Genomic DNA, 17,242 nt, shown 5'->3' on the forward strand with positions numbered 1-17,242 from the left:
CAGCCGAAAGCCTATTTATTTCCTTCTATGGAAGATGCCAAGTTGCCAAGTTAGCTCCAGGTAAGTCCAGTGATGGTTGAGAAGATATGATTTCCACCTTATTAGAAGAGTGTTGAAAGAAAAAGCCAAGTTAGTGGTGTAGCACAGCTTCAATTGCAACTTTATTTAAATAGCTTGTGGACAATCTTACAATAGAAGACTGTACTAGGGCTTTGCTTACACGGTGAAGTAATACTAGCTCATTTCCTGGTGGTTTTGAGAGTAGATTGACATAAAGGAAATTTCCTAATTTTCACAGCATATAGTATTGCTACATTTTAGTTGACTTTCAACCACACAGTCACTGCAAGGATTAAGTCAAGATCAGCTGCATGTCCCCTCAATCCAAAAAGTGACCCCCAAATCATAGTCAGCCGTGGGGTTTGGATATTAAGGAAGAGGAATTCTAGGAAGATGTACGGAACCCAATAACTCAAGGTAAGACATAAGATATTAGGAATCTTACCCATAACATTGTTGAGAAGTGTAAGTGTAAGACTGAATAGGATTAAAGGGAACTTGTCACCAGGGACCTCATTTTCACTAAAGACAGGTTGTAGAAGACCATTACAGATGCATTGCAAATTTGCCTTTCTGCCTTCTCTAAGCATTTTTATTACAATATAATTCTATGTTTTAACTTACCTGACTTCCTGACACAATCCTCTGTATAGTCCCAGAGGTTGGGCTTTGGTTTGGATGCATTTCAAAGAACAACACATGATTTGTATTTGCAGCTTACTCTTCAGCTCTCAGCCCCCAACGTTGTGCTCCTGTACAGTTCCTCCCTCCCCAACTGATGTAAGCTCACCATACTGTGAGATCTGTTTCTGTGAGCGCAAAGGTAAAATCTGAGAGCTGAGGAGTGACCAGCACAAAGGTAAAATCTGAGAGCTGAGGAGTGACCAGCACAAAGGTAAAAGCTGAGAGCTGAGGAGTGACCAGCACAAAGGTAAAAGCTGAGAGCTGAGGAGTGACCAGCACAAAGGTAAAAGCTGAGAGCTGAGGAGTGACCAGCACAAAGGTAAAATCTGAGAGCTGAGGAGTGACCAGCACAAAGGTAAAAGCTGAGAGCTGAGGAGTGACCAGCACAAAGGTAAAAGCTAAGAGCTGAAGAGTGACTAGCACAAAGGTAAAATCTGAGAGCTGAGGAGTGACCAGCACAAATGTAAAATCTGAGAGCGGAGGAGTGACCAGCACAAAAGTAAAAGCTGAGAGCTGAGGAGTGACCAACACAAAGGTAATAGCTGAGAGCTGAGGAGTGACCAGCACAAAGGTAAAAGCTGAGAGCTGAGGAGTGACCAGCACAAAGGTAAAAGCTGAGAGCTGAGGAGTGACCAGCACAAAGGTAAAAGCTGAGAGCTGAGGAGTGACCAGCACAAAGGTAAAATCTGAGAGCTGAGGAGTGACCCGCACAAAGGTAAAAGCTGAGAGCTGAGGAGTGACCAACACAAAGGTTATAGCTGAGAGCTGAGGAGTGACCAGCACAAAGGTAAAAGCTGAGAGCCGAGGAGTGACCAGCACAAAGGTAAAATCTGAGAGCTGAGGAGTGACCAGCACAAAGGTAAAAGCTGAGAGCTGAGGAGTGACCAGCACAAAGGTAAAAGCTGAGAGCTGAGGAGTGACCAGCACAAAGGTAAAAGCTGAGAGCTGAGGAGTGACTAGCACAAAGGTAAAATCTGAGAGCTGAGGAGTGACCAGCACAAAGGTAAAAGCTGAGAGCTGAGGAGTGACCAGCACAAAGGTAAAAGCTGAGAGCTGAGGAGTGACCCGCACAAAGGTAATAGCTGAGAGCTGAGGAGTGAACAGCACAAAGGTTAAAGCTGAGAGCTGAGGAGTGAACAGCACAGAGGTCACAAAGGTAAAAGCTGAGAGCTGAGGAGTGACCAGCACAAAGGTAAAAGCTGAGAGCTGAGGAGTGACCAGCACAAAGGTAAAAGCTGAGAGCTGAGGAGTGACTAGCACAAAGGTAAAATCTGAGAGCCGAGGAGTGACCAGCACAAAGGTTAAAGCTGAGAGCTGAGGAGTGACCAGCACAAATGTAAAATCTGAGAGCTGAGGAGTGACCAGCACAAATGTAAAAGCTGAGAGCTGAGGAGTGACCAGCACAAATGTAAAAGCTGAGAGCTGAGGAGTGACCAGCACAAAGGTAAAAGCTGAGAGCTGAGGAGTGACCAGCACAAAGGTAAAAGCTGAGAGCGGAGGAGTGACCAGCACAAAGGTAAAAGCTGAGAGCTGAGGAGTGACCAGCACAAAGGTAAAAGCTGAGAGCTGAGGAGTGACCAGCACAAAGGTAAAAGCTGAGAGCTGAGGAGTGACCAGCACAAAGGTAAAAGCTGAGAGCTGAGGAGTGACCAGCACAAAGGTAAAAGCTGGGAGCTGAGGAGTGACCAGCACAAAGGTAAAAGCTGAGAGCTGATGATTGACCAGCACAAAGGTAAAAGCTGAGAGCTGAGGAGTGACCAGCACAAAGGTAAAAGCTGAGAGCTGAGGAGTGACCAGCACAAAGGTAAAAGCTGAGAGCTGAGGAGTGACCAGCACAAAGGTAAAAGCTGAGAGCTGAGGAGTGACAAGCACAAAGGTAAAAGCTGAGAGCTGCGGAGTGACCAGCACAAAGGTAAAAGCTGAGAGCTGAGGAGTGACCAGCACAAAGGTAATAGCTGAGAGCTGAGGAGTGACCAGCACAAAGGTAAAAGCTGAGAGCTGAGGAATGACCAGCACAAAGGTAAAAGCTGAGAGCTGAAGAATGACCAGCACAAAGGTAAAAGCTGAGAGCTGAGGAGTGACCAGCACAAAGGTAAAAGCTAAGAGCTGAGGAGTGACCAGCACAAAGGTAAAAGCTGAGAGCTGAGGAATGACCAGCACAAAGGTAAAAGCTGAGAGCTGAGGAGTGACCAGCACAAAGGTAAAAGCTAAGAGCTGAGGAGTGACCAGCACAAAGGTAAAGCTAAGAGCTGAGGAGTGACCAGCACAAAGGTAAAGCTGAGAGCTGAGGAGTGACCAGCACAAAGGTAAAAGCTGAGAGCTGAGGAGTGACCAGCACAAAGGTAAAAGCTGAGAGCTGAGGAGTGACCAGCACAAAGGTAAAAGCTGAGAGCTGAGGAGTGACCAGCACAAAGGTAAAATCTGAGAGCTGAGGAGTGACCAGCACAAAGGTAAAAGCTGAGAGCTGAAGAATGACCAGCACAAAGGTAAAAGCTGAGAGCTGAGGAGTGACCAGCACAAAGGTAAAAGCTAAGAGCTGAGGAGTGACCAGCACAAAGGTAAAAGCTGAGAGCTGAGGAATGACCAGCACAAAGGTAAAAGCTGAGAGCTGAGGAGTGACCAGCACAAAGGTAAAAGCTAAGAGCTGAGGAGTGACCAGCACAAAGGTAATAGCTGAGAGCTGAGGAGTGACCAGCACAAAGGTAAAAGCTGAGAGCTGAGGAGTGACCAACACAAAGGTAATAGCTGAGAGCTGAGGAGTGACTAGCACAAAGGTAACAGCTGAGAGCTGAGGAGTGACCAGCACAAAGGTAAAAGCTGAGAGCTGAGGAGTGACCAGCACAAAGGTAAAAGCTGAGAGCTGAGGAGTGACCAGCACAAAGGTAAAATCTGAGAGCTGAGGAGTGACCAGCACAAAGGCAAAAGCTGAGAGCTGAGGAGTGACCAGCACAAAGGTAAAATCTGAGAGCTGAGGAGTGACCAGCACAAATGTAAAATCTGAGAGCTGAGGAGTGACCAGCACAAAGGTAAAAGCTGAGAGTTGAGGAGTGACCAGCACAAAGGTAAAAGCTAAGAGCTGAGGAATGACCAGCACAAATGTAAAAACTGAGAGCTGAGGAGTGACCAGCACAAAGGTAAAATGTAAAGCCCAACCTCTGGGATTAAACAGAGGATTCTGTTAGAGTGCAAGGTAAATTAAAACACTTGATTGTTGATTATATTGTAATGCGAATAAGAAGGCAGAAAGCCATATTTGCAATCCAGGTGTAGTAGGCTTCTACCACCTGTCTTTAGTAAAAATGAAGTCCCTGGTGGCATTTCTAATATGGACAATCGCTCATCTATTAGAAATAGGTGGAATCAGTAGAAGAATCAAATGACCAAACTTCACAGAATGAAGAGAGAACAACAAAAACATTGCTTTCTCTTCGACTGGAGATTTACTTTAACCCTTTCACGACCCGTGACGTAATAGCACGTCACGGGTCGGCCGCGGGTGCATGGAGAGGGCTCACGGGCTGAGCCCTCTCCATAGCCGGTAAGTCTTTGCTGCATATTGCAGCAAAGGCTTACCGGTAACACCCGCGATCGGTGCTAGCACCGATCGCGGGTGTTTTCACCTCGATCGCCGCCGGCAATGCTGCCGGCGGCTTCAAAAGGATGGCGGCGCGTGGGCGCCGCCATCTTTTCGAGGATCGCCGCTCCCCGTGACGTCATCGGGGAGTGGCGATCCGTCGCCATGGTAACCTCGGGTCTCCCGAAGACCCGAGGCTACTTCGGGTTAACCCATGCATTACAATGTGCTATCAACACAATGTAATGTATGAGTAGTAAAATCCCCATATACTGCCATACTGTAGTATGGCAGTATATGATAGGATCGTGCAGACACCCTAGGGTTAAAGTACCCTAGGGAGTCTGAAAAGTACTAAAAATAAAAAAAAAAAAAAGTAAAAAAAAAAAAAATTATAATAAAAAACCCTAAAAACTCAAATCACCCCCCTTTCCCTAGAACTGATATAAATATAATTAAACAGTAAAAATCATAAACACATTAGGTATCGCCGCGTCCAAAAATGCCCGATCTATCAAAATATGATAACGTTTTTTCACTGTGTTTAATCCTGTAAGGGAAAATCGCGCTCAAAGTCGAAAATGGCACTTTTTTTGTCATTTAAAAAAATTAAAAAATTCTATAAAAAGTGATCACAAGGTCGAACAGTCCTAAAATTGATAACATTGTAAATGTCATCAAAATCCGCAAAAAACGACACCACCCACAGCTCAGTACACCAAAGTATAAAAAAGTTATTAGCGCCAGAAGATGGCAAAATCCCCCAAAAAAATTTTGTACAGGAGGTTTTAATTTTTTTAAATGTATGAAAACATTATAAAACCCGTACAAATTTGGTTTCCCCGTAATCGCACAGACCCAAAGAATAAAGTAGTCCTGTCATTTGGGGCGCACAGTGAAATCCGTAAGATCCAAGCCCACAAGAAGACGGCACAAATGCGTTTTTTTACCAATTTCACTGCATTTGGAATTTTTTTCCCGCTTCCTAGTACACGGCATGGAATATTCAATACCATCTCTATGAAGTGCAATTTGTTACGCAGAAAATAAGCCGTCACACAGCTCTGTACATTTAAAAATAAAAAAGTTATGGATTTTTGATCATGGGGAGTAAAAAATTAAAATGAAAAAACAAAAAAGGGCAAGGTCCTGAAAGGGTTAAACTTGAAGGAAAGGAAAATAAAATAAATCAATGGAAACACCTCTCGTCCTCTATGGAAACACCTATCACCCCCCCCCCCCCCTACATGACTATGCAATCAATGGAGAGAGGTGTCTCCGCTAAAGATTGTTAATTTATTTTAATCTCTTCTTTGAGTTTAAAGTATAAAAAAAGTAATTTATTTTCATGTGTATCACTCACATGATGTTTTCTCAAAGTATCACATAACCAGCCAAAGGCACAACCATCTCTTCATACCATAAGTATATAGTCAGGGAGGCTGACAGTATAACTGTGTGACAGAGACCAGGTTACTTCTTATTAATGGTGGCAGCTTCTGTCTCCATGTGGAGAGCCTGGGGGGTTTAGTCCATTATACAGAATTATCTAATGGTCTTGATGGGTGATATCCATGGACAAAAACAACCATCTGAAAGTGATAAATAGGAATAGGAAAAGAACTGACACCTAAAATATCATAATGGAGAATACCGAATATACCGCATGTTGTATTTCTTATATACCTCCATATTTTATGTGTTTTATCTCATTTTGTATTTATTTTAGGCTCAAGTAAATCAAACCACGAAACACAGAATATGTGGTATAAGAATTTTCCTGTATTGGTGGATTCTTTTTTGTTCTTATTCTTGATTGGATCTCAGCTGTGGAGCGGTAAATAAGATCTTATTATGGTGATTTATTACTATCTATAACACTGGTGGCAAACCTATGGCAGGGGTGCCAGAAGGGGCACTCGGAGCCCTTTCTGCGGGCACTCAGGCCATCAGAGTTCACCAAACACTGAATCTTCCTACAGTCCCAGGCAACTGAAGAGATCCTGCTCTCAGTGCTAGTTTGGAACTGGAGGGAAAGTAAGAAGGTGTTGACAGAACTGCATTATCTTTGGAGGTCCTCCTGCTGGACCCACCATTCTTCATGTACAGAGAGGCCATGGAGAGAAGCTACAATGATAGTTTGAATTTGCCCTTCTTCTGTCAACTGTACTGTTGGCCTTAGGGGACCGATACAATTAAAAGATGTGGAAGAACAGGGAGCAATAAGTTACTGTATAAAATGCCATGTTGGCACTTCACGGTAAATAAGTGGATTTTGGTTGAAGTTTGGGCACTCGGTCTCTAAAAGGTTCGCCATCATTGTACAGGGAGATACAAGGGATGTTCTTTGGGTTTAATATATATTAGGTCCATTTTCCAAATCATGTCTATCACATATAAACTTTTAAAGGGGCGTAGCACACGGCATGGGTGGAGAAGGGGGAGGGGGTGAGCGCTCCTCAATCCTCCCCTCTCCATTGAAAGCCGAGCAGTCACCCGGCTGCATATTCGTCTGGTTTCCCAACTTTTCGGGGATAGCTCCAGGGATTGCGTTGCATGCGATCATATTGTGTCGCAATTGTGCCGGCTTTCATGCGACACAAATCGGAGGACGGGCCATCGGACAATCCGACGGATTCGGACAACGTTCAGGATTTAACTTAAAAATTGTGTCACAAGCTATGCACTTACATACACCCAGAAGAAGAAGGTGAACTCCGGCGGACCTGAACAGTGAAGCGCCACAAGAAGGAAATCGGGTGCATGCTCGTAGTCAATCGTGGCAGACTTCATCCTCGTCGGACATTCCAGGTCAGGGATTGCACAGGGTCTGGGTAAGTAAATGCGCCCCAGTGTGCTCACCACACCATGAATGGATGCCACAATTGTCATGTTCTTGGGGCTGTAAATTGTATGGCATCAAAAAATATTTGCAAAAAATCTTGATATCTTACATGAGTTTTTTAGCCTCTCTTTCTCTCTTTCATGACAGTAAATGTTACCCATTCAAACAGGGACAGTCTCCTCTCAGCACTCACACTGCTGCCCCCATAGAGAGCACAGAGTCACAGGAAGGGGCCGACAATGAATTATTTATAGACCACCCATCTGAACTCCTGGAAAATCCCTAGGTAGTGCAATGTTAGTGTAGAAATTGGGAACATAGGGTTCATAATCCTGAAGGTTAGTAGGATGTGGTTGTAGATTATGGGGGTCATTTACTAAGGGCCCGATTCGCGTTTTCCGGACGTGTTACCCGAATATTTCCGATTTGCGCCGATTGTACCTGAATTGCCCCGGGTTTTTGGCGCATGCGATCGGAATTTGGCGCATCGGCGGTGGCATGCGCGACGGAAATCGGGGGGCGTGGCCGAACGAAAACCCGACGTATTCGGAAAAACCGCCGCATTTAAAAAAAAAATTGTGTCGCGAAAATTTCACTCACTTCATCCTGGGTAGGCCGGTGTATTTCGAGGCATTCCAGCGGACTTCGGCACAGCAGCGCCACCTGGTGGACGTCGGAGGAACTGCATTGATGAATCCCGGCCGGACCCGAATCCAGCGCAGAGAACGCGCCGCTGGATCGCGAACGGACCGGGTAAGTAAATCTGCCCCTATATGTCTGCTGTAAATACGTCCAACAATTAATAGGGACTTTTTCTCTTACATTCTTATGTTTTTTGTCCAGGTAATGTGTGTGAGAGGTACCCTGGATATAAGATCACCACGAGTCGCTCTGTGTCGGTGCAGCGCGGTCTTTGTGCTCATGTTCCTTGCTCATTCACCATACCCAGTGACAAGAAGTTATTCAAAAACGTCACCGGCATCTGGTATAGATTCTCCAATGACACCGGATACACCATCGCTTCCAAAAATAATCCTAAACTGCAGACTAATGGTCGCTTCATACTGACCGGAAATGTGGCCAGTGGAAACTGCTCCTACTACATAGAAAATCCGATACCTGCAGATATGGCTACGTACATGTTCCGATTTGAAAGTGGTCCCTTACTGTTCAGTTATAGAGACATTGAGCCTTATGTGAATGTAACTGGTAAGTGTGGATTCACACAGATCAAGGAGGAGCATGTCCAACTGAGGCAAGAAAAGCTTCATGTCCTGTAAAAGGGGTGAAAAACACTCATGTCAATGGCAACATTTTTAACAATGCATAAAGCTATATTTTCATTGCTGCCCCAGTCTATTCTGTTTTAATTTGACGATAAATTCCATTAAGTAATGACAAATTTGTGAGGTGTCTTCACCCCAACTCCCTGTTTACAATGGGGCAGATTTACTTACCCGGCCCATTCGCGATCCAGCGGCGCGTTCTCTGCACAGGATTCGGGTCCAGTCGGGATTTATGAAGGTAGTTCCTCCGCCGTCCACCAGGTGGCGCTGCTGCACTGAAAAGCATCTGAACGCGCCGGAATACACCTGCTCGGACTAAGTGAAGGTAAGCGCTTCCCAAGCAACACATTTTCGGTTTTTAAATGCGGCGGTTTTTCCGAATACGTTGGGTTTTCGTTTGGCCACGCCCCCCGATTTCTGTCGCGCGCATGCCGGCGCCGATGCACCACAATCTGATCGCGTGCGCCACAATCCCGGGGCAATTCAGGTACAATCGCCGCAAATCGGAAATATTCAGGTAACACGTCGGGAAAACGCGAATCGGGCCCTTAGTAAATGACCCCCAATGCCTTCATGGCCTTCAAACTTGGCATGATAAATTGGTAACTTGGTCAACTGTGTTTGACCCCATGCACACAACCGTATTGGTGACCTTGATCTGGCAACACCACATCACAGCCACCATTGTAGTTTATGTCATCCGGTCACGGTGAAGTGGATGTGGCACCACAAAAGATTGGACATGTCCTTTTCTGGATCCTTTTCTCCAACCGGCAACGGCCCCGATGAGACGGTCATGTGCATGAGGACAAAAGTTGAGTTAAGACTCAAGTTAAGGTTCAACTAATAACCAGTGAGGATTGTTTCTTCAATTTTTTTTTAGAGCTCACAGATAGACCCACAATATCTACTGAACGTCTGGTGGATGGGAAGGAGGTGACGTTGACCTGTACGAGTCCTGGCAGATGTCGGAATATAAAACCACAATTCTTATGGACAGGAAAGATAACCATAACAAAACAGAAGAACTACAATAAAACCTATCAAGATGGCAGCCGCACCTTCTATTCCAGTATCACCTTCACCCCAACACAGTTATACCACAAGTCCCCATTATATTGTAAAGTGACCTTCAAACCGGACCTGATCACCCTGGTGAGGAAATCCCTGAATATTGAATGTAAGTCCAACTATTGTAATGCCAAATATTTAACATCTAGTACCTATCCATATATAATTTATCAATATATCATACAAGAATGGCCTCATGGAGAGGTGACCTGTGAACTCACATACAATGGTTATTCCCGATAAAGGGAGCATCACCAGGTTTCCAAGACTTAGGACTTCCATGATGTAATTGAAACAATTATTATGTTGATATTATATGTGAGTTTACTGTTCGGTGAAGTTATGTGGACGCCTGATAGGGGTATTTTATGTTACATTGTTAGTGGGCACTAAGGCATAGCTTGTAACCATAGGGTTTATCTTCGTTCCCAGATGCTCCATCCATGAAAATCATCATTGAAGGTAACAGAACCCTGTCTTGTTTTATATATTGTATAGCTTAAAGGGAACGGTCATCTTTTCTAGCTGGTGACAGGTTCCTATAGCCAATGCCTTTTTCAGTTTCCTGAATCATTTCAGTAGTTTATAAAAGTATACTTCACATTGCCTGGCTCTCTGCCAGCAGCGTATGGTGAGTCCCGGGGAGGGGGATGAGCAGCTTCAGCCTGTGTGTGCTTGTGTCAGACTCCTATCCTCCACACTCATCCAGCTCTCTCCCTCCTCACTACTTCCTGCCTTGAGTAAGGGGGAGGGGGATGGCGAGGAGAAGAGGAAGAATGCATAAGGAGACACAGGCACACACAGACTGCAGCTGCCTCTCCCTGGGGACTCACAATACCTTGCCAGGGAATGTAAAATAAACTTAAATAAAGTATTGATTCAGAATGCTGACAAAGGCATTTTTAAAATCAGTACAGCACTGGAACCTGTGACTAGCAATAAATGACATTCTAGGTTCGCTTTTGCATAAAAATCTGCCCTATGGAAAAAGCTATGTATCATTTTATAATAATCAATACAGAAAATAGATTTACATAGAATATTCTCTGAAAAGTGAGAGTGAATGTAATAGCAAAAAAAAGAAATACCGTATATACTCGTGTATAAGCCGAGTTTTTCAGCACAAAAAATGTGCTGAAAAACGTCCCCTCGGCTTATACACGAGTCAATACTGACTAAAAAAATAATAAACTTATATACTCACCCTCCGGTGGCCCCGATGCGCAGCGCTGCTCCCCCAATGTCATTGCGGCTCCTCTTCTGGCTTCCCGGCTGTTCTTCTTCCTTCAGCGTGCTGGGCGCCGCCATGCTCTTCTCGCGGGCGGCGCCTAGTATGACGTCAGCAGCGGCGCGTCATACTAGGCGCCGCCCGCGAGAAGAACATGACGGCGCCCAGCAAGCTGAAGCAAGAAGAGGAGCCGCGATGACATCGGGGGAGCAGCGCTGCGCATCGGGGCGCACGGTGAGTATATAACTTTATTTTTTTATTCTGCTGGGGGCACGGCTGTATACTACTGGGGGCACGACTGTATACTACTGGGGGCACGGCTCTGTACTACTGGGGCAGGCTGTATACTACTGGGGGCAGGCTGTGCTGTATACTACTGGGGGCAGGCTGTGCTGTATACTACTGGGGGCAGGCTGGGCTGTATACTACTGGGGGCAGGCTGAGCTGTATACTACTGGGGGCAGGCTGGGCTGTATACTACTGGGGGCAGGCTGGGCTGTATACTACTGGGGGCAGGCTGGGCTGTATACTACTGGGGCAGGCTGGGCTGTATACTACTGGGGGCAGGCTGGGCTGTATACTACTGGGGGCAGGCTGGGCTGTATACTACTGGGGCAGGCTGGGCTGTATACTACTGGGGGCAGGCTGGGCTGTATACTACTGGGGGCAGGCTGGGCTGTATACTACTGGGGGCAGGCTGGGCTGTATACTACTGGGGGCAGGCTGGGCTGTATACTACTGGGGGCAGGCTGGGCTGTATACTACTGGGGGCTGGCTGGCTATATACTACTGGGGGGTCTGTGACCAATGCATTTCCCACCCTCGGCTTATACTTGAGTCAATAGGTTTTCCCAGTTTTTGTGGTAAAATTAGGGGTCTCGGCTTATACTCGGGTCGGCTTATACTCGAGTATATACGGTACATATCAGGTCATCGTAATTATAAGTTCTGAGCATATAGATGGGTATGAGTTTGGTAGATGCTTTGAATGATGGAAACATTATGAAGGGTCAACAAATGAATGGATGACTTTCGAGTGATAGGATGGTGGCTCCATAGAGTGCAGGAGTGGATGTGTACATAGAATAGATAGTTGGTTATTGTACGTGGAATGGATAGTTGGATGACTACAATACACAGAAAGGATAGCTACATAGAAGAGTTTGGTGAATGGCTATGTAGAGTAGATAGCTGTATTAAGTAGAGGGATTCATCTGTCTTGGTTTGGGAGATTCAATGGACGTGATGCCCGGATTATTATAAGTGTACCAAACTCTGCCAATTTGCCTGCCCGGTGCCTTTTTCACCAGCTTTCCGGAGGTTTGTGTGTGAAGGAGGGACCAGTCTGGTCAGCTGGTCATGCTATTCTATTGCACCCTGATTCTAGCAGAGGGGGTGGGCCTATCAGATCCCAAACTATACCATTCAACAACCAAGCTTCACCGTCTTGTAGACTGGCATTAAGACTCTGCATACAAGCAGTGGGTGAGCTGGAGATTGAGTTTACCCATCTTTGCACCGTCCAGTTGCTCCATCCAGTACAGAGACTTGAGCAGTTTGTGCACTCCCTTTTCTCCCTCTACTTCTTTAATGAATGGGAGAAACTTGCCTCCTAAAACTCTCTAGTGAGATTGAAGGGACTCCACACACCCTCTCTTTAGGAACCCCGACTTCGGGAATGGACAAGTGCAGATTCCTGTCCTGGGAATTGACAGCAGACACCTATCTGGGACGGGTTGTTAGCAGATCCTCCTTGCCCCCACGAGACTCTGCGGACCTCCAACACTGATATACCATTATCTTGGTTGGAATACCAACAACAAGATTTGTTATGTCAGCTCCGACGTAGACACTAAGTTTTGATCATCCCAAAGTGCCCTAGAGGCCCTTTATCGGTCCTCATCCCCTCCTGAACAAGTATTATCCCAACTATATGCCATCTTAATAGACAAGTCTTTTTGGGGGTGCCCAGGGTTTACATCTAGCTGGGAGACAAAGCCTTTTTGTACTGCCACAGACTACTCATGTCCTGTATTGCTCAGGAGAAGAATTATAAAATAATTTCCAAGTGGTACAGGTGCCCTCTCGTACTTCATAGAACTTATCTGGAGGTGTTGGAAATCTGTTGGAGGTGCGGTGCGAAGGTAGGATTCATGTTGCACATTTGGTGGAGCTGCCTGGGGATCCAACCTTTCTGGTGAATAGTGTTTGATACCTATAATCAGTTTACTGGTTAAGATCATACAAGCAGGTCCCCAAGTGACGCTCCTCTCCATCTCTTCTATTAAAAAGGGCCTCTCTCACCATTTACTTGCAGCTGCACGGGCAGTGATTCTGCGACACTGGAAGGACCCCCAGCCACCCACTACTGTGGAGTAGATACAAGAGCTACAATGTTTATAAAAACTGGAGGAGCTGGTGGCAGACAACTCCCCAGATCCGAATAAAACAAACCGCTTTCGGGCTCCTTGGGAGGCATACCAGTTGACTCCTGCCTTTCAGGATCTCTTACTCTAGAGGTTCTGCAAGCACAATCCTACCTAAACAGACAGTTGATGTGGAAGGACGATATGGGAGGACCCCTCACCCTTTTTTTTTCCTACCACCATCCTCCTTATCCCCCCCCCCATCTTGTTTGTCTTGTATGTCCCTGTTGTCTGTTTTTGGATTGTCTGTTCTTTGACCAATAGTTTTTTATTACTTTTTTGGGCCAGTATTAAAGGGAACCTGTCACCAGGAGATCCATTTTTAGCACTCCCCCAGTCCCCACAGAGCATAGTACATACACTGCCAAAGTGTTTTGTATAAAAAATTGGTTTTACAGAAAAAAAGATATGTTATATTGTACCTTTCATTAGCATCTGCTGTGTGACTAGGCAGTTGCCCTCTGGGAGGGGCTGGAAAGGAACAGTCCCCCCCCCCTTGGGAAACATGTGACCTTTCCAAATATATGAATAACTCCCCTCACTCGGGATTGGCTGTAGAGGAGCAGGGGCCGTCGCTAAGCCCAGTGATGGGTCTTTTCATATATTTGAAAAGGTCACATGGAGTAGCTGTTCCCCCTAGTCACACAGCAGATGCTAATGAAAGGTACAATATAACATATCTTTTTTTCTGTAAAACCTATTTTTTATACAAAAACACTTTGGCAGTGTATGTACTATGCTCTGTGGGGACTGGTGGAGTGCTAAAAATGGGTCTCCTGGTGACAGGTTCCCTTTAAAACTTGCGCCTATGTTTATCCTATGTGTAATGCTGGGGTCCTTCTTGACCTCCATTCCCATTTGAGAATTCTGTGTTGGATTCTTTTAGTTCCTTTAATAGACTTTGATTAAACATATAAAGTAGATGGATGTCTATGTAGAGTCGATTGGTGGACCAACTATGTAGAGTGGATGGGTGGATGGCTACATGGAATAGATAGGTGAATGGCTGCTTAGGGTAGATAGCTACATAGAGTGTATGACTGAATACATGTAATAGATGAATCGATAAATGATAGATATCAGATGAAATACAGTGGGTGTACTGCATGGATTTATACAATGAAAGTACGAATGGATGTGATGGGTGGATGGATGAGTTGATGGTGGATGTATTGATGGCTGGATACCATTGACACAGTTGCTAGTAACAGGGGGATGTAATGTAGAGATTTCCTTTTATGATTTCCTATATCTCTCTCTCTTAGGTGTGGATACCAATGACACCAACTCTGTGATCGTGATGGAGGGGGATACTATAACTCTAAGGTGCATTGTAAACAGTAACCCGAAGGCTTCCATTTATTGGTATAAAGACGACTTTGTGCTCAACCAGACAAGAAGTTACCAGGCTGCCAGTGTTTTACTGGCCAATGTCACCCCAAGTGATGCTGGGAGATTTCAGTGTTTTGCTGGGAATGAACATGGAGTCATAAATGCGACGGTTCACATCATATATTATGGTGAGTATAGGACGTCCTCAGGTGTAATGAGATACGGGATATATTCCTACTGATACTGAGGTATCTGATCCCTACTACAGTGCAGTATCACCGGGGGGCAGACACCATACACATACTGACCTTTCTATACTGTATCACACCCTGAATGTTGTTTTATCCATAAAACCCCAATATTCAATTTTATCTTTTATTTAAATAAATGTAGCAAATCAGTTTTTTCTTATCCTTCACCAGCCTCATATTGTTCTCTCTGCACCCCCCTTAGTAATAATGATAAAAACTATAAGGTAAAAGCTAATACTTTTTAGACTGTTTTTGTCTTGACCCTAAGAAAAGAAATAATCGGGTAATACATTTGATTAAAAGGAGGGGATCTCCTAGTTTTCATAATTTAAAGTGCACCTCATCTATAACCAAACTCTGAATAGTATTTCTGGCCATAATATAACTTGTCTGCTGTATTTTCCAGCAGTTTTCCCCTGCATATGCTCTGTGTGTGATTATGAGTTTGGGCTGGAGACCTAGCCGCTGTGACTCATTCCTCCTCCCACTTACCCCTCCCCTTCCAATAGACTTCTGAGTAATCTGACACCACAGCAGGTTTCTGTCTCAGCAGTATATAGAAAAGGTAGAAAGCATTAGAGGAGTCAAGTAAAAGGAGAAAGAAATACTACTTTATATACATATTGTCACAGGTTCACCTGTGCTCCTCTCCCCCCCGCTAGCTCGCTGCTAGCGCGCCGCTAGAGTGCCGTCAGTGCGCCCCCAGTGCTTCTTACTGCTCCTGGCTTCGGCTCCGTCTTCTTTGGCCGTGCGCATGCGCTCCCGACACCTAGGGCGTGCGCCAGCTTCAGAAGATTTAAAGGGCCAACGCTCCGTTAATTGGCACTGGCTATTTCCTGGGAAACTATGCAAGCCTGCCTCTTCCTGCAAGCCCTACCGGATCTCGTGCCTTAGAGAAAGCTTCGTTTGATGCCTTGCACTATTTCTGTGATTTCCCGTTGTAACCCCGGTTCCGCTTCTGACTTTGCTCCTTTTCCGCCTGTCCTGACCTGTTGCTATGTCTCTGACTTTGATCCTGTGCTACCCGTCCTGACCTCCTGCCTGTCCCTGACTACAAGATTGCCTGCCGTTTCTATACCTAAACCTTGGCTGCCGCTGCGGACAAGTCACGGCTGTGGCGGTACCACGCCGCAGGTATAATAGTATCAAGTTCTTGTATTCTCTTGTTCAAAGTTTTTCTCTCGCTCATCTAGGTATTCCGTTAGATGGATTCCCTGGTGAGGCCTCTGAAGATTCATTTCTGTACAGATATAGAAACATCATCCTTCCAGCAACAATTGTCCCAGTCGGCCTCCTCCTGCTGCTTGCATTGCTCGTTTTTGCTTGCTGGAGGTAATGTATATTCAAATTTAGTGTCAATCAATAGTTTATTACAACCAGTGTTCAAGCCCCTTTCACCCCGTAATTATTGCAAATCCACCAGTGTCATTAAAATCCCTGCTCACCATGTGCCGGCACTAGTCATTTTGGGAAGGAGCGTCGCACCCTGATGAGTGGTGACCCTGATGGGGAGTGGTGACTAGAGATGAGCGAACACTAAAATGCTCGGGTACTCGTTATTCGAGACGAACTTTTCCCGATGCTCGAGTGCTCGTCTCGAATAACGAACCCCATTGAAGTCAATGGGAGACTCGAGCATTTTTCAAGGGGACCAAGGCTCTGCACAGGGAAGCTTGGCCAAACACCTGGGAACCTCAGAAAAGGATGGAAACACCACGGAAATGGACAGGAAACAGCAGGGGCAGCATGTATGGATGCCTCTGAGGCTGCTTAATCGCACCATTATGCCAAAATTATGGGCAACAGCATGGCCATGACAGAGTGACAGAATGAAGCTAGATAGCATCTAAAACATCCAATAATTGACCCTGACACTATAGGGGACGGCATGCAGAGGCAGCGGCAGCAGGCTAGAGAGTGTCATGGCGACATACCCTAAATGGACTAAGGCTTCAAACCAATGGGTGGCAGAGAGGAACCAAAGGAGGTGAGCAAGAAGTGCTCAAATAATATCGGTACATGATAAAAGTTTGCCAGTATATTTTGTGGATTACACAGCAGGGTGGCGACAAAGTTAACATGGAAGCCATGAAAACAACCCAAAATTCTGCCTGACACAGCTCGTTTGATAAGGGGACCATGTATGGAGGCAGTGAACTAGTAGTAGATTAAAGGTGCTGCAGTTAAAACTATGTTAGTTGGATCTTGGCATGGAGCTGGCGCTCCGCTGCCAGGCGAGCTTTCGCCAATCCAAGCCCCTGTCTCTAGGCTACTCCCCAAACAGCACTTTTGTATAAGATCAAGTGTAGTAGCGTTCTTATAAGTTTAGGATATGCCGGGTGAGGGGAATGTAAACAGATACGCAAGAAGCGCATGATGCGCATGGAGCTGGCGCTCCGCTGCCAGGCGAGCTTTCGCAAATCCAAGCCCCTGTCTCTAGGCTACTCCCCAAACAGCACTTTTGTATAAGATCAAGTGTAGTAGC

General features: G+C 45.6%; 1 protein-coding gene across 1 annotated transcript; it reads left to right on the forward strand.

Annotated features, from left to right (window-relative positions):
- Positions 1 to 347: 347 nt before the first annotated feature.
- Positions 348 to 16,093, forward strand: LOC140065842 (sialic acid-binding Ig-like lectin 14). Its single transcript, XM_072113399.1, has 7 exons — positions 348 to 477; positions 6,048 to 6,155; positions 8,007 to 8,372; positions 9,333 to 9,629; positions 9,953 to 9,982; positions 14,440 to 14,694; positions 15,951 to 16,093. Exons 2-7 carry the CDS (start codon positions 6,080 to 6,082, stop codon positions 16,091 to 16,093), a joined length of 1,167 nt encoding a protein of 388 aa, XP_071969500.1. The 5' UTR covers positions 348 to 477; positions 6,048 to 6,079.
- Positions 16,094 to 17,242: the final 1,149 nt, after the last annotated feature.

This window comes from Engystomops pustulosus, chromosome 6, assembly GCF_040894005.1.
Source record: "Engystomops pustulosus chromosome 6, aEngPut4.maternal, whole genome shotgun sequence".
In the NCBI taxonomy this organism is placed as follows: domain Eukaryota; kingdom Metazoa; phylum Chordata; class Amphibia; order Anura; family Leptodactylidae; genus Engystomops; species Engystomops pustulosus.